At 44.8% G+C, this 24,046-nt stretch overlaps 1 protein-coding gene across 1 annotated transcript in view; it reads right to left on the reverse strand.

Moving 5' to 3' along the window:
- YME1L1 (YME1 like 1 ATPase) overlaps positions 1 to 24,046 on the reverse strand; it is a 225,473-nt gene that overhangs the window by 182,017 nt on the left and 19,410 nt on the right. The window contains 2 exon segments of the mRNA XM_029588647.1: positions 11,102 to 11,211; positions 11,717 to 11,815. Of these exon segments, the coding sequence (XP_029444507.1) occupies positions 11,102 to 11,211; positions 11,717 to 11,815 (209 nt within the window).

Consider the following 24,046-nt stretch of genomic DNA (forward strand, 5'->3'; position numbering starts at 1 on the left):
ACCTCCTTAGTCATTCCTCATAGGGGAGCTGTTCCATTCCCCTTATTTTGGTAGCCCTTCTCTGCATGTTGCGTGTGCTAGCACGTCGAAAACACACATCCAAATGCGGGTTAACAGTGCGCTCCACCGGAGTGCACTGTACTGTATCGGCCTGAAAGTGTAGTGCAAAAGATGTAGTAAAAAAAAAGTGCCCTGAAAGGATGAAATTCTCCTACAAGTTTTTGAATGCTGCTATTTCTAATATCATGTGTATCCATTTAATTTTTCCTTGAGACTGATCTGTTTGTTCTATGTAGACAGCAGAATAACATTGCTGGCAGGTGATGGCATATATTACACTGGAAGGAGAGCAGGCGCATTAACTCTGGATGTCATAGGGCAGTGGTTCCCAAACCTGTCCTAGGGGATCCCCATCCAGTCAGGTTTTCAGGATATCCAAAATGAATAAGCATGAAATAAAATTTGCATGCACTGCCTTCACCTACAGTCCGGGATAGACTGCAGATCCTTGATGATGCGTTTCAATGGTTTCAACTGGGAGCTACAGCTGCAACCAGAGGTGCTCTGTTATTTTCTTTTTTTTGGTATAATCTAGCAGAATGTTCTTAGATATTTGTCTGGCTCTGTTGATTAGTTCTCTTATCTCATTGGGTGGGTACCTTAATCCTAAAGATGTTCTTTGTAATTTCTTCAGATAGCAGCCCCTTTTCTAGGGATCAGAACAAATACAATTGTATCAGCTTGGCTGTAGACAAAAGGCCTGGTGCTAGGGGGGTGGATGGAAGCTGGAGGCATGTAGGTATTTATGGCAGTCTGTGGGTTTATTGTATAGTGTGGTTATGTGTCCTTCATGTAATTGCACAGTGGTATCCAGAAAATGGACTTGCTGTGTAGACTGCTCTAGGCTGAAGTTGATGGTGGGTTGGAGTTTGTTAAACTCCTAGTAGAATTCCTTAAGATACTCAAATCCATGGGTCCAGATGAAGATATAGCAAAATTGCTTACCTTGTAATAGGTGTTATCCCAGGACAGCAGGATGTAGTCCTCACATATGGGTGACAACATTGATGGAGCCCTATTGCGGAAAACTTTGTCAAAGTTTCTAGAAACTTTTGACTGGCAATCTGAGCCCACTGAGCATGCCATGATATTCTCTGCCACAGGGGTCTCCCTTCAATCTCGTATGTAGCAATAAGCTTTAGCAAAAATAAAATAATAAAACTTATTGGACCCAAATCCATGGGGTGGAAGGTGGGTTTCGTGAGGACTACATCCTGCTGTCCTGGGATAACACCTATTACAAGGTAAGCAATTTTGCTTTATCCCAGGACAAGCAGGATGCTAGTCCTCACATATGGGTGATTAGCAAGCTAGAGGCTGAGTCATTTGGTAGTGAAGCAACACTGAAGTATTGTTGGTGAAATGAGGCAGCTGAAGATCACAGCAGGTTGGATGTAGAAGGAGTTGGGATTAAACTGAAAACAAGTTCTTTAAGACAGATTGTCCGTAGGCTGAATCTTGTCGTCCTTCTTTGTCCAAACAGTAATGACCTGCAAAGGTGTGAAGAGAACTCCATGTTGCTGCTTTACATATATCAAGAACTGGCACTGACCGATAGTGTGCTACTGAGGTTGACATTGCTCTTACTGAATGCGCCTTTACTCACCCTTGGAGAGGAAGGCCTGCTTTTTCATAGCAAAACTGTATGCAATCTGCTAGCCAGTTGGAGTGTGTGTTTACCCACTGCTTTACCCGGTTTCTTTGGATCAAAAGAAACAGAGTTGAGTGGATTTCCTGTGGACTGCAGTGCGGTCTAAGTAATATGCTAGCGCACGTTTACAGTCCAAGGTATGTACGGCCCGTTCTCCTTGGTGAGAATGAGGCCATGGAAAGAATGTGGGTAAAACTATGGACTAGTTCAAGTGGAATTCCGTAACTACCTTGGGAAGGAATTTTGGATGTGTTCGGAGAACCACTGTCATGTAGGAATTTTGTATAGGGTGAGTACGTGACAAGTGCTTGTAACTCACTAACCCTTCTAGCTGATGTAATGGCTATAAGGAAGGTAGTCTTCCATGTGAGAAATTTAGGATCACAGGAAGTCATGGGTTCAAAAGGAGAATGCATGAGCCTTGTTAAGACCAGATTAAGGTCCCATTCTGTGACTGGTGGCCGAATTGGTGGTTTAAGGTGAGTTAAACCTCTCAAACCTACTGACAAGAGGTTGTGTGGATATTGGTGCATCTCCCATCTTGTTATGGTAAGCAGAGATTGCACTTAAGTGTACTCTGACAGATGAGGTCTGGAGACCAGAGTCTGAAAGATGGCATAAATAGTCTAATAGAGAAGTTGTGGGGCAGGAGAAAGGGTCAATGGCCTTTTGTGCACACCACAAGGTAAACCTTTTCCATTTGAAGACTAGTTTTTCCATGTGGAAGGTTTACGTGAAGCTATAAGCACTTGTGAGACATTAGTTGAAAGATTGAGTGATTGTAAGATCAAGTTTTCAACATCCATGCTGTCAGGGATAGGGATTGAAGGTTGGGATGGCGCAACCGACCCTGATCCTGAGTTATGAGAGTGGGAGCTACACCCAGGCGAACTGGTTCTCTGATCGAGAGGTCTAGAAGTATGGGAAACCATACTTGTCGAGGCCAATAAGGGGCTATGAGTATCATGGTCCCTTTGTCCTGTTGGAGCTTCACTAGAGTTTTGGTTATTAGCGGTATCGGAGGATACGCGTATAGAAGGCCTGAGTTCCAAGGGCGAGCAAAGGCGTCCTTGGCTGGCTGGTGTTTCTGTTTGCGCAGAACACAGAATCTGTCCACTTTGATTCAGGTGTGATGCAAAGAGGTCCATTGTTGGTTGTCCCCAACGTTGGAATATCCCAGTCGCTACTGAGGGATCCAGGGACCACTTGTGTGGTTGGAACTGACGACTGAGGCGATCTACAACTATGTTGTGGATACCTGCTAGATAAGTGGCCCAGAGAAACATGGAATGTGTCAGAGCCCAGTCCCAAATCTGAGCGGCTTCTTGACAAAGGAGATACGAGCCCGAACCTCCCTGTCTTCAGGTACCACATGGCTACTGTATTGCCCGTTTGAATCAGAACAGTCTTGAGTGAAAGGCAGTCCTTGAACACATGCAGCGCATAGAGTATAGCTCGAAGTTCCAGGAAATTGATTTGAAATGTTGCTTCACGTTTTGTCCAAGTATCCTGGGTCTGGAGTTTGTCTGTGAGCTCCCCAACCCAAGGTGGATGCATCTGTAGTTAAAGTTATCTGTGGGACTGGTTGTTGGAAGGGTAGGCCCTTGCGCAAGTTGTCCTTGTTTGCCCACCATAGTAGAGACAAACATAGCTGGTGGGTTACCTGAATTGGAGAATACAGCGGTTGAATGGCTTGGATCCATTGTGATCTTAATGTCCATTGGGTTATTCTCATGGCTAGTCTTGCCATAGGAGTGACATGAACTGTGGAGGCCATGTGGCCTAGTAAGGTTAGAAACTGATGAGTTGTTGCTTGTTTCTTCGAGTGTAGCGAGTTTGCCAATAGGGAAAGTGTTTCTGCCCGATCCTCGGGTAGAAAAGCTTTTGAAAGTATGGTGTTCAATTCTGCTCCGATGAATTGAAGCAGGTGAGACAATGCGATGGGACTTTTGATAATTGATGAGATAGCCCATAGAGTGAAATAGAGCAATTGTTCGACTGAGAGAAGCCAGAGCTCCTTGTTGAGATTGACTTCTGATGAGCCAGTCGTCTAGATAAGGGAAGACATGGACACTTTCCTTGTGTAAGTGTGCTGCTATCACTGCCAGGCATTTTGTGAATACTCTGGGAGCTGAGGAAAGTCCGAATGGTAGTACTCTGTACTGGAAATGCTGATGACCCACCAGGAAACGCAGATACTTACGATGAGGAGGTAATATTGGAACGTGAGCGTAAGAGTCTTGTAGATCCACAGAACAAAGCCAATCTCCTGTTTGAAGAAGTGGAAGCATGGTGCCTAGAGAGACCATCTTGAACTTTTCTTTCTTCAGAAATTTGTTGAGATTTCTGAGGTCTAGGATGGGATGTAGGCCTCCGGTTTTCTTTGGAATGAGGAAATAACGGGAGTAGAATCTTCTGCCCTGCTGAGTCTGGGGCACCGGCTATATGACTCTGGCTCTCAGAAGGGTGGATAATTCTGCTTGTAGATGAATGTGATTTTTGCTTAGTGAAAGAGGTTTTGGAGGAGAATCTCTTGGCATTGAGAGAAAATTGAGTTGGTAACCTCGAGATATTATTGAGAGCACCCATTGGTCTGTTATCTGTACCCAATGGTTGTAAAAGGAAGAAACTGCGCCTCCTACCGGTAGATTCGGTTGTGGGTTGTAGAGATGGCTTTGGTCTCTGGCGGTGGCCTCAAAAGCCTGCAGCCGGTCCCATCTGCGGTGGAGGTTGAGGCCTAGCAGCTCTAGGTTGTCTGGGCTGAGATCTTTGCTGCGGCCGAGAATATCTGTCCCTTGATGCTGGAGGGTAATAACGCCTCTGTCTGTAGAAAGGCCTTTTGAGATTCCTTCCTTGGAGGACGGTGAGATGATGATGCAGCAGAATCTTGCGGAACTGACAGTTGGCGCAAGGTTTCTGTATGTTCTTTCAACTGGGCCACAGCATCCTGCACCTTTGAGCCAAAGGGGTTGTGTCCTACGCATGGCAAATCAACTAGTTTTTCCTGGACCTCAGGCCTGAGGTCAGAGGCCTTCAGCCATGCCCAGCGACGTGCACTTATACCTGAGGCCACTACTCTGGAAGCAGTTTCAAAATAGTCGTAAGCAGCTCGGACCTCGTGCTTACCAGCTTCAAGCCCTTTGTGTATTATGGCTTGAGCTGCTTCTTGGTACTACTGTGGTAAAGAATTTGAAAGATCTTGCATCTGTTTCCTCAGATTCCTCTGGTATTGCGTCATACATAGGTGATATGATGCCATCCTTGAATTGAGCATGGCTCCCTGATAGACTTTCCTGCCCAAGGAGTCCAGGAATCTGTGATCCTTCCCAGGAGGAGTGGAAGAATGAGATCTTATTCTCTTAGACTTCTTTTGTGCAGACTCAACAACAACTGACTGATGAGGCAGCTGTGATTTGTTACCCAGGGACATTTTGAACTAAATAAGTAGTGTCCACTCTCTTGTTTATGGATGGTACGGAGCATGGATGCTCCCAGAGTCTGTGCTGTAATTCTAATAGTACTTCGTGGACAGAGATGGCCAAAACTTCTTTTGGAGGGTCCACGAACTGTAGGACTTCCAACGTTTGCCGTCTTGTGTCCTCTTCGGATACCAAAGTAAATGGTATGGTGTCTGCCATATACTTAACAAAATTAGTGAAGGATAAATCTTCTGGTGGGGATTTTTTCCTTCCGGAGGAGGAGATGGGTCAGACATAAAACTCTCAGAAGTATCCGTGTGTCTGTCCTCCCAGGAATTGTAAGGGTCTTCTCGACATGGAGAAGTGGGAGAAGACCTTGGTGGCTGAGAAAGCCCTGAAGGACCTGGCTGTGGATCATCAAGCGGTATCCGTCCAGGGACTTCATATGGTTTTGCCGGAATTTGTTTCGGTGGTAGAGCACAGACGATTGCGTCGAACCTATTCATAAGTAACTGAAACAAGGCTAATTCTGGCTGTCTTGGGGCCCCAGGCACTGGCGTCAGCATCGACAGGACTGGTTCCGGCACTGGGCTGGGCATCAGCATCTACGGCAGCCTCGCTTCCTGTGCAGGCAATGGCTTCGGTATTGGTACCGGCTTCGGTGCAGGCACCGGCAATGGCATCGATGGTCCTTCAATGCTTGGAGCACCGCTTGACGGATAAAATCTGTCAATTCCTCCGTGATAGCTGGTGCAGGCAGAGCAGCTACACATGGTAGCAGTAGAGGTGTTGTTAGTCCTTCCACAGGGCCCTGTGGAGGTTCGATGATTGGTGCATCGAGAGGAGGTGAAAGCCTCGGCATTGAAGGCATCTGTGTTTCTTGAAGTTGAGGCCGTTTTGCGGTCAATTTCTCTGGGGAGAGAAGCGCCTCCGGGATCGATGGGTGACGATGCTTTGGTCGGTGTTCCGCCGCTGACCTCGTCTATGCCACAGATGGGGTCGGCGATGAACGATCCCCCGAACCTTCCGGACGACGGTTTTTTGATGATTAAACATTTCAATACTCTGGCCGGAGACGTCGACGGGGAAGGCAACAGTTGTAGATGGAATAAATGTTCCATATTTTCTTGGCGGGCCTTTCGACCCTTCGCGGTCATCTCAGCGCACTTTGGACAAGCTGTTACATCGTGCGTTTGACCTAAACAAAAGACACACTCGAGGTGTGGATCTGTAATGGACATAGTCCAATTAAGTTGGGACATTTCCTAAATCCTGTGGCCATATTTTCCTCGACAGCCGTCGATGGAAATGAGAAGAAAAAAATAGTTTTACTCAAAAGAGTAAAATCAGAAAAAATTACTCACCGGCTGGTGGTAACACAGGAGACCCCGATATGGGAGAGAAAGAATTGTTTTTTTAATCTGATTTTCAGTCAGACAGTTTATGAGAAACTCACACAGGCTCCTGCTCCGCGATGTCAACAGCAGCACAGAAAAACGAAGACTGAAGGGAGACCCCTATGGCAGAGAATATCATGGCATGCTAGGCATGCTCAGTGGGCTCAGAGTGCCAGTCAAAAGTTTCTAGAAACTTTGACAGAAAGTTTTCTGCAATAGGACTCCATCAATGATGTCACCCATATGTGAGGACTAGCATCCTGCTTGTCCTGAGATAAACCTCTTAAATCCTGCTATGCTAGTTGCTAGTCAATGGGGTTCACTCTATTAAAGGGAAGGTGAACAGCAGAGTGCTAGAAGAATCACTGCTTTATGCATCAAGTACACTACTAGCTTTCCCAACTGCTTCGCTACATTGACTGACTACCTTGAGGCAGTCGAAGATGACCCAGCAAAAGTCTTTGTTTAGCGACTGCTAGTTCTTCACCTCCAAGAAGGTATTTGCCTCTTAGAATTTTACATCTCAAATGCATCATTTTGCATAGAAACGCAGAAAGGTGACGGCAGAAAGGCCTATCTAGTCTACTCATCCACACCAACTAATACAGCTTACAATTTCTATCACTACCTCACAGATCCCCTGTGTTTATCTCATGCTTTTTCTTGGAATCAGGTACTATCTTCTCCATCACCTCCACAGGGTGGTGGTTCCAGGTATTCACCATCCTTTCTGTAAAGAAATATTTCCCAATAATAATCACCAAAGAGCCTAGAATTTCCACACATCATATGCCAAAGAAAAAAAAAAAGGAAACTCTAAATATCGATTTTTAGCCTTGTTTTGCAATAACTCTTTAGTCTATCACACAACAGCAAGCCTGCCCTGATAGCCACCTGGACAGCATCATGTGCGGATCAAACAAGAAATTTAAGTCTTTTTAAATTGCAAACAAACAACTGAAGAACCACAAGTGTGCTATTGAAGGGTTGGTAGTCGTATTAATTGTGAAGTTAGCCCAACAGTGGCCTTTGTTTCGTATATAGCTTCATCAGCAGCACAGCGATCACATAATCAATTCACCTCCTGGGTATGGAAATCTCAGAGGTATTTAAATCTCTATCATATTTCCCCTGTCCCACCTTTCCTTTGGGGTATACATGTTTAGATCTTTAAGTCTCTCTCATATGCTTTAGAATGAAGATCAATGACCATTTTAGTAGCCACCCTCTGGATAGAGGCCAACCAGTTTACAGTGGCTTGCAAAAGCATTCTACCCCCTAAAAAGTCAGAGATAATGAATTGTGACATTAAAAATTTACTTGAAGAGCATACTGGTTTGCAATAAACACACTGCCTGGAACAATCTGTATGTCATTTGTAATCCACAAATCTGCTGACTTTTTAGGAGGTAGAATACTTTATCTCCTTTTGAAGGAGCAGTCTCTAGAATTATACACAGTATTCCAAATGAGGTCTCACTAAGGATTTATACAGGATCAATATCACCTTTTTTCTGCTGACCATTCCTCTTTCTATGCATCCAAGCATCTTTCTGGCTTTTGCAGTCACTTTATTTACCTTTTTGGCCATCACCCCCAGATTCTGCTCTTCTTTCGAACTTAGAATTTCACCCCCTATATATACATCTCTCCATTTGCAGTGTATTTTTGGATTTGACCATTTTTCCCCAATGTCCTCTTTCATCCTATCTACCGCTTCTGGCATGTCTACTCTTGTATAATTTCATGTTAGATACGAGCAGGCACACTCTCTTATAAACCTTCCCAGTTCTAGTCCCTTCTTCTCTGGGTTTAGCAGAGTAGCTTCTCAAGCAGCAGCCTGTGAGAAGACATTACTCCTACTTGGGAAGCATGTCTTTTCATGTCTTTTCCCGAAGGGGGGGATGGAGGGAGTCTAGCGATTCATCTTCTCAACGATTTTTACCCTTTAGCTCAGTAGTTCCCAAACCCATCCTCTGACCCTCAGTCAGTTTTGGGAAGGGGGGAGGGGGTTCTTCAGGATATCCACAATGAATATGTATGAGATAGATGCATAAAATGAAGAACGTGCATGCAAATAAATCTCACACACATTGAGTGCGGATTTCCTGAAAAAACCCCAAGACTGGGAAAGGGATCCCTAAGGACAGGTTTAAGAATCTCTGGCTTTGTTATTGCTGCATTCTTGCATTAACTTTTCCCCAGAGCTCTTTTATTTCAGAATATTTTCCTCTTCATCTCAGGTTTCTGTGTATGACATACACACTCTTCAAAGGACGTCCCCCCCCCGCCGCACTGTCAAGTCTAAATCAGTGTTAGACATGGATTTGGAGAGAGAGGAAAAAAGGTTTACACATTTCCATTGCAAATACCTGAAATCAAAATTATGAAGGCTTGCTTGATCTTGGCTAAAATGATAAAAAGGAGTGTCCTGCTACTGTAAGACTAGCTACTATGCTGTTTCTTATTGCCCTCTGAGCACCAAGCCCCACTGTTGATCATGACCGCCAGTCTCACTATGCAAAGTTCTGTTCTTATAGACCTTCTAGTTTGTAACCCAACCATTATCTTAGCCATAAACTAATCTCCCACCATCTTTAATCTTTTCCACATATACAGGCTATCCATTTTTTCTTCTTTCCAAGTCACAAACAGGCCTTTATTAGATATATGCGGCTGGTCAACTACTGCTCCTTGCCACCACTGTAATTTAAAGGAAAACAAATACCTCATTATAAGAAACAGAAAATGAAATGCTATTAAGGCTAATATAGTTTGTCTTTAAAATTTATATTGCTCAGCAAATTTTCACACCATAGCATACTCTATTGCAGGGCTTCCCAAACTTTATCCAAAGTGACCCCATTTTGGAACTTGAAAATTCATATGACCCCAGAGGCACACCTGGGAACTTTTCATTTTCTGTCACCCTGAGATTGTCGAGGATCAGGGTGAGGGGGAAGGCGATAGCATGCGCACAAACTCTCTCATACATTAGCACACTCACTTGGTATGCTTATTCTCTCATTCATTTCTCTCCTTTGTCTGCATACATATGCACCACTTCTCTCCTTGTTCCACCGTATACATGCACTCACTCCTCTCCCTTTTCCACATACGCCCATAAATGAATACACTCACATTTACTTCTCTCCCTCTTTCACACACACACACACACACACACACACACACTCATTCTCATCAGCCACAGGAGTCTCCTCTTTCCACAGGACATGTGCTCCACTTCCTCCTCCTCCTGCAGTGTCTGGCTGCTCTGCCCTTGTTTTATTTTCAACACGCAGCCCGATGTTGTTGCTCTTCCTCCTGCATCTGCAATTTCTTGTTTCCCCGCAGGGGATGGTAACGCTCCTGCTCATCTCGCTTTTCACGTCATTTTCCTGAGGCACAGGTGCTGATACTCCTCCTTCCTTGTGCCCGCGCTGCTCCAGACCCTTTTTCTTCCAGCCTTCTGCAACAGGGCACCCGGAGTTATTGGGTGTTGGCCCGGAGACCCGGCAATTCATTCAGAATTCTGAATCTCCAGGCCAAATCCGGAGAGTTCCCAGGTATGCCCAGAGGATGACCAAAAATATACTAGCAGTGATACAACTCCCCTCCATCAATAATGCCTTCTCAACCTTCCTGTACTCCATCTAATGCCCTCTCTTCACCTCCTCCCCTCTCTCAATCTCTGTATCTCTTACTCCGCAGCCCATACCTTCTCTCACTTCTAGTCCTTTTCACATCTCCCATTGCCTCCTCTCTCTCAAACCTTTTTTCACATCTCCATTCTTTTTACATCCCTCAGTAGATTTTGTCATTCCTTCTCTCTCTCTGGAAGCAATCCCTCCCCACCTTAGCCAACACAAAAAACCCTTTTGCCTTTCATCCTTTTCTTCAAATAGCCCCTCTTCCAAACATCTCACTGGCCAGAGTCAATGGTAAAGTTTTCCTTTCGGCTCTGGACAAAAGGTGGATGATAACAGTGGGAAGAGAGCAGGCTGACAGGGGCAATATTTTTCTCTTGGTTAGTTTCAGTGGTTTGTGAGGGGAGGGCGGCAGTGAAAATCTTCACTGGCCATACACACAACCCTCCCCTTCTTTCATGGCTGGTCCCAAGCTGCTGCCACATGCAGATCACATTAGGCCCTGCAGCAGTCCTGATCCCTCCTTGCGTAGGGCTTCCTGCAACTACAGAAACTCATGTAAGGGTTGTGCCACTTTACAGCCTATGAGTGTGTGCTCATTTACGGGCCCCATGCTGACATCCAGTAATGCTGCTGCTGGCATCTAAAGAATGCTGTCACTTGAGACACTTGTGACCCCAACTGAAGGATGTATGATCCCATTTGGGGGCCCGACCCACAGTTTGGGAAGCCCTGCTCTATTGTATATTCCAAAATCTTACAAAGTGTGAGATGGTTGAAAAAACAAAACATTAACATGAACTTCTAGGGAAAGCATTTAACTAAATATAGCCCAGAACGAACATTGTAACATCAATTGTGGAATCAATACAAAGGAATATCTGACAAAAAAAAAAAGAAAGATAAAGCAGTTGGTAGAGTACTTGCCTTCACAAAAGAAGGAGCCACATTTTCTGGTTCTGCTTTGCGTTCAGATGTTGATTGCAGACGTCTCGCCCTGGATTTCAAAGTTTTAAAGCCTCGGGACTGTATCAAAGCTTAATATAAAATGTATGTGTTAGTATTTATTTCTAGGTTTCACATCACAAAAGCTGTTCCATAAAAGGAAGATAATGGAGGCTGCTGTCTAGATTAGAAAAATGGTTCTCGACAGGTGTGTCGGGACACACTGGTGTGTCGCAGGGCCCGCTCTCTCTTTACCAGCCCTGGTGGAAGTCAGTTGATCTCTCCTTTATCATGCCTGACAGGAAGCTACTCTCACTTCCTTCTCCTCTCTCTCACCTAGTGGAAGGATAGCAGTTTCCTCCTTCACCCAGATCAGAATGAAACATTGCCAAACCCTGCTCTTTTGGGCCCGATAGGATACCAACTTTAAATTTTCCCCATGCTGAGCCTGGAAGTGATGCTGCTGATGCTCTTTTTACCCTGTGTGGGGGGGAGGGGGGGATGCTGGGCAGGAAGATATAGGAAAGAGGGGTAAAAGGGTAGTTGGGCAGTGAGGAGAAAATGTTACATGAAACATGTTGATGCATTTCTTCATACCTGGATAGGACTGAAGGTCTGAACAAAAACTTCGCAAGGGACTGGCATGCTGTCTGCATAGGGAAGTCGAGCGTAAAACATTGAATATATTTGAAAAACCTAAAATAGAAAAATTTATATATTCTTCATTGTACAAAGATGACATTATAAGATAAACAGCAATATCAAAATAAGCATGTTTACATAGCACCTATGGTTCCCAATACTAGTCAGAGCAGGAGCAGAGCTGCAATCATGTTAGGAGGGAGGGTACAGAGGTGGTAAAAGGGAGGGAGCGGGGGGGGGGGGGTGTACTGGGATGGTATAGGGGAGGTCAGGGAGAAGGACTATAGGCTGAGCTGGGACTGGGGTCGTTCAAGGAGGACAATGACTAGGATTGAGAGGAATTGGGGTATGCCTGTTTAAAGAGCCATGTCTTGATTCCTTTTTTGAAATGGCTCAGGGACGGTTCTAAGCGGAGTTTGACGGGCATGGGCAATAAGCCAAAAATCTTGCTAGTGGGCAGGTCTGACTTGCAGACAGGAAAAGCTTAGCATGCCAGAAGAACTTGCTGTGAGGGCTACATGTGGTCCACAGGCCATAGTTTGAAGACCCATGTTCTAATGGCACCAAATAAACTGAAAATCTAGCCAGACCATTCTGAAGGCTCTGAAACTAAAAGTAATATTACAGCAAAATTAGACAGCAGCAACACTAGCAGAACAGAGCTGTCATGCCACTGCTGCTGTAAGCATACAGAATCATTTTGCTATATTCTGTTATTTGTCATTACTCTACCGATTTATTTTAGGTTTAAAAGACTAACTACTCTCTCAGTCCTTGTTCTCAGTGGAGTAACATGGCAACCATACTACTTGCTTCACAGTGGAGAGTAAAGGCCTATTCAACATGAGTAAAGAAACTAGGAAAAGAAAGGCTCAATGAATATTTGGTTACATTGTTAATTTGTTCATTTTAGCTCAATCATATCAATGCATTAAAAATCATCATTCTGTATACTTATTTTCTGGTAAAAATATATCCTTGCAAGCTTAGGGGGTCATTTACTAAGCCGCAGTACTTTTTTTGAAGGAGGAGGAAAAGTATCATGGGACCTGGAAAAATGCCACAGGAGGTGTTCCCACAGTACTTTCCATCTCTGTGATAAAATACTGTGGTGGCTACCTGCAGTACTTTTCCCATGAAAAAATTCCATAGGGTAGAGAAAAAAAAAAGTTGTACAATGGCAGCTCACTTCGCCTAGGGCCACCATCTTCTTAAAGGGCCAGCTACAGCCCTTCGATCCTCCCCATAATGAGTAAATGACCCCAACCATCTCTAGAGGTAGATCAGTCCCAAAAGTTTCAAACTAGAATTCTAGTAACGCAGACACTCCACCCCTACCCAAATCCCACCTTTTTTTTTTTTTTTTTAAAACACACCTCAACCTCTCCATCTAACACCCCCCGCAGAAAGCAGCACCCTCTCCCAGTTCCAACCCCCTCCACCCATAAAAGGCAATCCCTTCCCCAGGCCTCTTACCCCCCTTTAGCCCAGCCCCCTCTGGTTCAAAATCCCTTCAACAGAAGTAAGTACCTAACCCATTATTACCCTCCCACCATATCTGCTAGCATAAGTGGTTCCCTGATAGCTTAGTATGGCCCACAGCCATCTTTCAAAATGGTGCCTTCTAGCTTTTGCCCCATTACATGAAAGGCACCATTCTGAAAGATACTGGTAGCTGGCCCAGAGCCTAAGGGACTTTCCGGGCTCCACTAGGTTATCAAAGAACTACTTAGACTACCAAGTATGGCTGAAGGGGGATGTGATAGGGAGAACATTTTTGGGGGGAAAAAAAAAGTGGGGTTTGTTTAGAGGGGCAGGGCACTACTATAGAACTGTCTGTTCAGAAGCAGAAATGCAGCAAACTATTTAAGAAACAAGAGACTCATCTATTTAGAATCACTTTTTGAAAATTCTGATGATACCCACTTACAGTCAGTCATGATTTGTATTGCTACATTTGCTGTGTCTATATATATATATGTTTGTTTACTATGTGAATTTAAGTATAGGAAAATTGGTTCTTATCTGCTAATTTTCGTTCCTGTAGAACCAAGGCTCAGTCCACACTGCTGGGTTGTGTCTCCCTTCCAGCAGATGGAGTCAGAGAAAAAACTGAAAAGGCACCCCCTCTTAGTCCGGTGTGCCATCTGCGATCCTTCAGTATAAATCGATATCAAAGCAGAATGAAGAAATATAACCACCAATGGCTAGACCAAAAAACTAATTTGAACGATAAGCCTTGAAAAACTATGGAGTGCTGACGTGAACATTTCTTGTTGAACAGTTGCGATATTTTTATATTCGGCAGAAAAACTGATCAAAAACCGATAGGACTCTCCAGAACAGAACAGAATACCCTGGGCAGGCGTCTGGACTGATCCTTGGTATTACAGGAACGAAAATTAGCAGGTAAGAACCAATTTTCCTTTCCCTATTCGTACCCGGATCAGTCCAGTCTGCTGGGATGTACCCAAGCTGCCCTAAATGGGGTGGGACCCGGAGAGTCCCGCTCGAAGCACAGTGTTGCCAAAACAATAGACATCCAGGGCTCGGTCATCCAAACGGTAATGCTTAGCAAAAAAGTGTGTAAAGATTTCCAAGTAGCTGCTCGGCAAATCTCCTGCAGCGAAACACACTGGCTTTCCGCCCAAGATGCCGCTTGAGATCTGATCGAATGAGCTTTTAGACCATCTGGCACTGGCCACCCGTGATATATGTATGCCGAAGCTATAGCTTCCTTCAACCAATGGGCAATGGTAGCCTTAGATGCCTGATGTCCTCTTTTAGGACCGTTCCATAGGACAAAAAGATGATCCAAACGAAAATCATTAGTCACCTCCAAATACCGAAGGAGGATCCGGACATCCAATTTCCGCAAATCGTGAGCCTGAGGAGAGTTCGGATCCAGATCTGGGAACTAGCAACTCCACTGACTGATTCAAATGAAAGGCAGACACGACCTTTGGTAGAAAGGATGGTATCGTTCTAAGCGATATCCTGGACTCCGAAATCCGCAGAATTGGTTCCCTGCAGGATAATGCTTGAAACTCAGATATCCGTCTGGCCGAACAGATAGCCATGAGAAAAACAGCTTTGAGCGTTAAATCCTTTAATGTGGCCCGCTTGAGAGGCTCAAATGGAGGACCACATAAACCCCAGAGAACCAGATTCAAACTCCAAGAAGGACAGACTGGACAAACCGGAGGATTAAGATGCTTGACACCCCTCAAAAATCGTGCCACATCTGGATGGGTCGCAAGAGATGCACAGTCAACCTGCCCTCTGAAAGGACCCACAGCCGTCACTTGTACTCGAAGAGAGCTGTACGCCAAACCTTTCCTCAGTCCCTCTTGTAAGAAGGCCAGAATTTGTCCAATAGTGGCTCGCCAAGGTGAAACTTCCAAGCCGCTACACCATGAATCGAAAACTTTCCAGACCTGAACACATGTGAGCGAAGTGGAAGTTTTGCGCGCCCGTAGGAGGGTGGAAATAACCGAATCTGGTTAACCCTTCTTCCTCAATTTGTTAAAAACCTTGAAACTTACCCCACCTGGTTTCCTCCCCAGAGATAGCCAGTGATGAAATACTTTCAGTTTCAAAACATAACATTTATTAAGTAGCTTAGAGATCTTATAAGAGCTGGCAGGATTTATTTTATGCATGTATACAAAAATCAAAATAGCGGAAACAGCAAAATTGCTTACCTTGTAATAGATGTTATCCCAGGACAGCAGGATGTAGAACTCACATATGGGTGACGTCACTGATGGAGCCCTATTGCGGGAAAACTTCTGTCAAAGTTTCTAGAAACTTTTGACTGGCACTGTGAGACCACTGAGCATGCCCAGCATGCCATGATATTCTCTGCCACAGGGGTCTCACTCTAGTCTCGTATTGTAGCAATAAGCTTTAGCAAAAAATAAAATAATAAAAGGTATGAGACCCAACTCCGCGGGGTGGTGGGTGGGTTCTGTGAGGACTACATCCTGCTGTCCTGGGATAACACCTATTACAAGGTAAGCAATTTTGCTTTATCCCAGGACAAGTAGGATGCTAGTCCTCACATATGGGTGATTAGCAAGCTAAAGGCTGAGTCATTTCATATAGAGGCAACAGTAACGCATTGTTGTTGAAAATGAGTCAGCCGAAGATCACAGCGGGTTGGTTGTAGAAGGAGTTGGGTTTAAACTGGAAATAAGTTCTTTAAGTCAGATTGTCCATAGGCTGAATCTTGTCGTCCTTCTTTGTCCAAACAGTAATGAGCTGCAAAGGTGTGAAGAGAACTCCATGTTGCTACTTTACATATGTCAAGGATTGGCACTGAATGATAGTGTGCTACTGAAGTTGACATTGCTCTTACTGAATGTGCTTTTACTCGCCCTTGGAGAGGAAGGTCTGCTTTTTCATAGCAAAACTGTATGCAATCTGCTAGCCAATTGGATAGCGTATGTTTACCCACTGCTTTACCCGGTTTGTTTGGATCATAAGAAACAAAAAGTTGATTGGATTTCCTGTGGACTGCAGTGCGGTTTAAGTACAGTCTAAGGTATGTAAGGCCCGTTCTCCTTGGTGAGAGTGAGGCCTTGGAAAGAATGTGGGTAAAACTATGGATTGGTTCAAGTGGAATTCTGTAACTACCTTGGGGAAGAATTTTGGATGTGTACGGAGAACCACTCTGTCATGTAGGAACTTTGTATAGGGTGAGTACGTGACAAGTGCTTGTAACTCACTAACCCTTCTAGCTGATGTAATGGCTATGAGGAAGATAGTTTTTCATGTGAGAATTTAACATCACAGGAATTATGGGTTCGAAAGGAGAACGCATGAGTCTTGTTAAAACCAGATTCAGGTCCCATTCTGTGACTGGAGGCTGAATTGCTGGTCTAATTTGAGTTAAACCTCTCATAAACCTGCTGACAAGAGGTTGTGTGGATACTGGTGCATCTCCCATCTTGTTATGGTAAGCTGAGATTGCACTTAAGTGTACTCTTACAGATGAAGTCTGGAGACCAGATTCTGAAAGATGGTATAGGTAGACTAGAAGAGAAGTAGTGGGGAAGATACAAAGAGACCAAAATTCTCCTTTGAGGACGGCCGCAATGACTGACCTCAAAGTTTCCATGCGAAAACGAGGCACCCGAAGCGCCCTGTTCACTTTCTTCAGATCTAAGATTGGGCGGAAGGAGCCCTCCTTCTTTGGAACCACGAAATATATGGAGTATCGGCCTGTCCGGAGCTTGGACGGCGGAACTGGAACAATGGCTCTCAGGGCTTTCAAGCGAGACAAGGTTTGGTCCACCACCAGCTGCTTTGCCCAAGATCTGCAAGGGGACACCAGAAAAAGGTCTCTTAGCAGGCGAGCAAAATCTAAAGCGTAGCCGTGATCTATGATGTTTAGGACCCACTGATCCGAAGTGATCTTGACCCATTCCTCGCAAAACAGAGAGAAATGACCTCCAATCTCCAGAACAGAGGAGTGGGCCGGCGCACCTTCATTGGGTAGACTTGTTGCCGGAGAAGCCTTGGGAGGCTCCATCACGAGCTGGCCGCCAGCCTCGAAAGGAATGAGCCCAAGCCTGAAACCTCGCCTGTGGCTACCGAGGAGCAAAGGCCAGGGCTCTGCCCGGACAAAACCGATGCTGCCCCCGAAAACGATCCTGAAAGGAACCAAATGTCCTAGAGAATCTAGGCTTGTCCTCCGGCAGCTTATACACTTTATTGTCCCCTAAGGACTTAATAAGCTGTTCTGTTTGGCGATGATCTCGAAGCCTGCCTTTAAATGGGAAGGAACCCAACTGAGACTTAGACGAGACATCAGCGGACCAATTTCGGAGCCAAAGAAGCCTCCTGGCCGACACTGCCGTGGACATCGTACGCAATGAGATGTGGAGATCATACAAAGCGTCCGCGGTGTAAGCCACCGCCGCCTCCATACGCTCCCCCTGTTCTGACTCTGCCGGCGGACGTTCCTGAGCCATGAGCAACTGCTGTACCCATCTAAGGGTCGCTCTCTGCACGAGACTACGGCAGACAGCCGCTCGAACGCTGAGCTCTGACACCTCAAAAATCCGTTTAAGCAGGACCTCCAATCTTCTCCTTAAGCGCCGCTGCCCCAGTTACTGGGATCGTTGTGCGTGTGGTGATTGCCGAAACGGCCGCATCCACCTTAGGGATCCTAAGAAGATCCAACGATTCCTCCAGAAGCGGATAAAGCTTTTCCATAGCCCTACTGACCTGCAGGCTGGCTACCGGTGAGTCTCATTCCCGGGTCATAAGCTGCAAAAGCATCAGATGAAAAGGAAAAGTGCTAGGGGGAGCCCTAAAACCAGACAGCACAGGATCCCCCGAGGAAGGTTCAGCTAACGGCTGCAAAGCCTCAATATCCACTTCTGACAGCACATCTGGGATCAAAGGTTCCAGTTCCTCCCTGCGAAACAAGTGGAGCACTCGCAGATCATCCCCTTCTAGCGGAGCGGATGTCAATGTCATCAGATGTGTCCGCAGCGGGAGGATCCTGTGACGCGATATCAGAGGGGTCAGCGAGTGGCGATGCCGCCAGGTCCGGTACCATATGAACCGCTCAGACTCAAGAGGTAGCTGGGCCCTCAGCAGGCTTAGGGACCTTCAGTGGAGGAGGTTCCTGCAAAGTTAAAATCAGCTTCTACCTCCATATAGGCTTTGTGCAACAACAGCACAAACAGAGGAAAAAGAGTGCTGTCGCTTTAAGGACAACCCCCCCCCCCCCCCTTGGGGGGAGACTCGGGCAGGGAGGAGAATCAGTAATCAAATCCCCACCCTTCCCCAGCACCCCGCTGCCTCTCCCCTACCCCTCCCCTCTCTTCCTCCAAACAGCCTTTCCTTGAAAGTGCCATTGCCTTAACGTTCTCTTATACCCCTACCCCCTCCTCTCCTTTCCCCTCCTCGCTCCCCCCTTCCCCTTCTCCCTGCCCCTGCATTTAATATTGTAAATAAGTTCATATGTTAAGCTCTTAATTGCACATGCATCCTTAACATCCTGATGCATACCTAAACTTAACATGGATAATCTTTATCCAGTTCGTTTTACAAAGTTGTATCTCTGCTCGTTGACTCTCTCTATCCTTGTTCCTCGTTCATTGTAATATCGTTGACTCTCTCTATCCTCGTTCATTGTAATTTCCTTTCTCAGTTAATCGTGAACCGACATGATGTGTCCTACGAATGCCGGTATATAAAAAGTGTTAAATAAATAAAATAAATAAATAAATCAGACGATCTCACAGGACTCAAACTGGGTGAAAAAAGCTGTGGAGGTAAATCCCCTCCCCCCGAGCTGTGCACTGCCTCAGAGCCTGGAGGAGCCAAAATGGCCGCCATTCCCACGCTGATCGGGAATGGGGCAGGCAGACAACAAATCCTGCAGAGCCCTGCCTGCACTTCGCGACCGCATGGTAAGTGCTCCTCTGCCCCCTATAGGCATTTCTGATGGTCCCTCTCCCCCAGGAATGCATTGAGAGCAGAGGCCGTCACAGGCAGAGCACCGCGATCCACGCAGCATTTGATAGTGAGTCGCGCTGAGCAAACAAAAGGATAGTTAAAAATATCCCTCCCGGAGACCTGGGCTGCATGCCAACTTTTTGTTGTTTTTTTTTTTTTAAACGCTCTTAATCAACCAGGGAAAGGAAATAAATGTCCCTGGGTCCGAGTGAATCAACAGGGGCTCCCAGAGGAAATTGCACATCTCTGGGCTGTTAGGGGGAGGGACCGGCCCACAGGTTAATCCCCCTACTCACCAGGCTGAAAGGGAACACTCCGGGAATTAGGCTCTTGGGGCAAAAACCCCTGCCTTGCCTACTGCCAAGGGGTTGGAAAGGTCTGAACCCCCTTGGGAGGCCTTGCACGCCAGAAGAACTTCACTCTTTTTTTTTTTTTTTTAAGTTGTTGATCTAGCCAAGATCACCAAAAATTCTCTGTCCTATACTTATTAATGATCTACGGTATATTAAATATAAATATATATTTTTTTATTTTTATTTTTTTTTAAAGGATCAGGACCGCAGGTTCTGTCACTCATCTGCTAGAGTCAGAGAAATACTGGAGGATCACAGGTGGCACACCGGACTAAGCAGGGGTGCCTTTTCAGTTTCTTCTCTGACTCCATCTGCTGGAAGGGAGACAACCCAGTGGCCTGGACTGATCCTGGTATGTACAGGGAACATGTATTACTGTAAGTTTTGTCTATTATCTTTTAACACTTGATAAACGTGATTGCTGGAAGCCACATAGGATAGAGCGACCTATAAATATTTTAAATAAAATCTATATCTGTTTAGTGACTACCTTTACTTTACTGCTATCTGAAGGATGAATATATGGAATTGTATCAATTCCAATTTACAGCAAGCTGAGTTTGGTGCCAAATAAAATCAAAAGGTTTTATGTTGATAAAGCATAATTTTCTTGGAGGTGGATTTTATTTATTTTTAAGACTCTTACCAATCATTGTCTCCCAATACTTAAATCTCAAAAAGCATATAGCCTTGCCAAAGTTCTAAATGAGAAGCTCAAATACAGCAGTGTACAAACTCGGGAAGGTAAAATGCTGAAACATGCTGATCATAAATTGCGGCAATCTAAGGGTATTGCTGGTAGAGAAAATTATAAACAGGTTACAAGGTATCTGTAATAGTGTGAAACTGCATGCAAGTAGTATTATGCTGACTGGCTACAGTATTCTTTGAATCACCCTTTTAAAATGTTTGTGCTGGTAAATAATTTAATTCAGCCTAAGTCAGATGAAGAGACAGGGGTTTCAGACTGAAAGGTTTGTGAATTATTGTGAACAGAAAGGTAATAGACTTGCAGCATGGGTTCGGTGCAACTCCCCCAACTACTGATATCATGGTTAGCTGTCCAGGAAGGCACATAATTTAGGATACTTTTTAAAACATTGCTTCCTCTGAGGTAGAGTAAATACTATGGTGTTTAAAATCATCTTATTGTCCCCTTGATTCTTGTTCAGTTAGGTTAACTAAATTATGCTCTGACAGAAGATCCCATCATTACAAAGTGCCAAGATCCTGGAGTTAAAGATTTTGCTGATCCATCTGGATATCATCCAACTTACCAGTCTTGAGTAAGTTAATAGAAAAGGCGATGCTGGTCCATGTAACTAATTTTTTTGGAAGAAAATAATGCATTGAATATTTTTCAATGGTTTTTGTAAGAACAGCAGCATAGAAATGTTATTAGTATTTGTGCAAGAATTGCAGCTGTGTCATCTAGATAAGGTATGACCTTGTATTTTGGTTTGTCTGGATATTTCATCAGCTTTCAATAAGGTCACTCATGCGCTGTTGCTGAAGAGACCTTTGCTGCTGGGAATAGTGGGATGGGGGGGGGGGGAAGAGGTGACAGGATTTAGCCTGGTTTCATACTTTTCTATCCTCATGAAAACAGGTTAGCTTAGCAAGACTGTCATCATGGCATTTAATTAGAGCCGGAGCTCCCCAAGTTCCTGCTTTTTTTTTTTATAGCAATTATGTTTTTTCAAAGTGGAGAAGCAATTTATGATTTACACACTTGATTTGGATTCTGCTTCTAAAATTTTGATCAGTTACCTGCATGAGGTGCACATATGGCTGACAACATGGTTTCTCTCTAAATGTTACAAAATCAGAGGCCTTGATAAGCGATGCCATGGCAAAAAATTGATTTTCCTAATCTTATCATTGATGGGGGTTTCTTTGAATATTATTTCATCTTGTGCTCATAATTTAGGGATTATATTTGAAACTAATTTATCTTTAAAACCTCAGTTGCAGTTTTTGCTAGTCTGCCTTTTCTAAATTATGAATGATAAAACTGAAATATGCATTAATAAACCTAGGATTTTCATACAGTAGTCCAAACATTTATTATATTCTTGGATTACTGTAACTCTACACTTAAAGGTTTACCCAAAACTCAACTACAAATTGTTCAAATACAAACTACATTAAAGCAGATACACTGGTTGATAATACACTACAGAATAATGTTTAAGGTGATATTATTAGTCTTGAAAGTGTTGCTTGAGGGGAAGCCACAATATTTAAGGGACATTTTACACCTTCTATTCCTCAGCACGTATTACACTCTCAGAATCAAGAGTTATTATTTGTCCCTTCAATAAAAAAGAGGCAAACTTAGTCTCTACAAGGGAAAGGGCATTCTTTATAGTAGGACCTATGTTATGAAATGCTCTTCTGTTACGCATCCCGTCTGCGCCCGGGCCTGCTCACCTTCATGGTTCCACGGCAGGTCCTGGGTCGGCCTCCCTAGTGGCTGCTGCTAACGCTTCCAGGCCCTAGCATCCCGCGGTGGCAGTCACCGGGCCTTCCACTGCGCACCAGGCCTCACGCTGGAGCCCGGCGTCCTCGGCCATGCCCCTACGTGCACGCGGACCGCCCGGCCTCTTGTAGGGCCAAGGGTGGGTCCTAGCTCCACGGCGCGCCCTGATTGATTCCCCATTATAAGGAAGTCACTGTTTGAACTTCCTTGCCTTGGCAATTGGGTCGGTGTTTGTGCTAGATTGTCACTGCATTTGTTGCTTGCTCCTGTCTTGTTCCAAGTCTCATTCCAGGATCCTTCTGTTCCAGTTCTGTTCCTGCTTCCTAGTACTCCAACGTCCTCCTGTTCCTGTTAGTCTACCTATGTAGTACCTCGGACTGTCTTACTGGTACTGACCTCAGTCCGTTCCTCTCGACTCGCCTGTCTGCTGCCTGCCTCTGACTCCAGTCTGTTCATCAACCTGCCTGTGACCTCGTCTGACCTCCGGTACCTGACCTCTGCTCGTTGACCACTCCTCGGACTGACTCCTGGACTTTGAGCTCTGCCTGCCTGACCACGTCCCTAAATTCTGGCTCTTTTCCTCGCCTTGTCATCACCCACGCTCTTCTGGTCCTCCTTGTTACATCGGACCTCCTGCTTCCAACCTGACCATGCTCCCCTTCTGCCCTTGGGCACGCTGGACTTTCACCTTCCCAGGAGACCCTGGCGAGGCCCACCTAAGTCCAAGCGGCCCGGGTCCCTATGGGCTCCTCCAGGGGGGACCTCGGGCTTCCAGTAATGAAGCTCTTCCTAGCCTCTGTCTCCTCCAGTGCTCCGCCCCCTGGGGGCAGTTGCTTCCTGGTCCCAACCAGGAAGCAGTTCTCCACTGCCTCAGAACAAGGGTCAACCCCCGAGCACAACATCTTCCATCTGAATTACACTTTGTTCTGGATGTGAAATAAAAGTGAAACTCTATACAAGCCTTAACTGTATTATGATAATGTGATTTTACATTTCTTTATGCATGTTTCATGCTCTGTGTGATGTACTAGTGTGTTAATCAGAATAAAAAAAGAACAATCTTGTGTATTTTATACCTCAGTTAGAATGGCTTATGCTGCAAAAAGCAATTTATATGCAACTAAATAACTTAATGGAAACACACACCTCCACTGAGAAAATTAAATTTAGAAAAGCTTTTGACTATGCAGCAATCTGTTCTCAACCAAACTACGGTAATCAATCCAAGGTGGCTATCAGCAATGAACACAAGTGGATGGATCAGTGTAAAACAGGTTTTTATTGAAGCTTGCCCAACTCTGGCCCGACTCTGGCCGAGTTTCGCTCAAAGAGCTGCCTCAGGGGCTTTATAGCCACTTCAATTGGCTTACATCACCTCAAAGCTATCACGTAGCAAGGTATGAGGAGATTTACACAGCAGGCTTTTTTTTGGAAAATATTCTGATCGAGTACTTTTAAAAGCAAGGCTTTAAAAGTATTAATATTGCATTCCTACTCGCCGCTCAGCATAGGTTAACCTCAAATGGGAATCAATTCGTTATATCAGCATATGATATAAACAGATTTAGAAGTCTATATCTAAAACAAAAGCTGAGCCCCTAAATTTAACTTTCTAAGTTAGGAACCTATTTTCAGCTAAACTTAGAGGCCTTATTAGGAATCTAAAATTTGGGATCCTAACTTTAGGACTATTCGTTTGCCTAGATTTAGGCCCCTAAATTAGGTGTCTCATGCTGAAAATCAGTGCCAAGCTGATAGTTTCCCCACCCTTGCTCTGCCCCTGTACCCACCCACTTTTTAGGATCACAAAACATAGGCATCTAGTGAAATCAGAAGCCTATAAATTTAGGAACTCAGCACTAATACATTTTCAAATGGGTCAATTTAGGAGCCTAACTCCACAAGTTAGGAGTCTAAGCCTTTTGAAAATCAGTCTTTTAATCTATCAGCTCTAAGGTAAATATACACAGCCTA

The sequence above is a fragment of the Rhinatrema bivittatum genome, chromosome 2, assembly GCF_901001135.1.
Source record: "Rhinatrema bivittatum chromosome 2, aRhiBiv1.1, whole genome shotgun sequence".
In the NCBI taxonomy this organism is placed as follows: Eukaryota; Metazoa; Chordata; class Amphibia; order Gymnophiona; family Rhinatrematidae; genus Rhinatrema; species Rhinatrema bivittatum.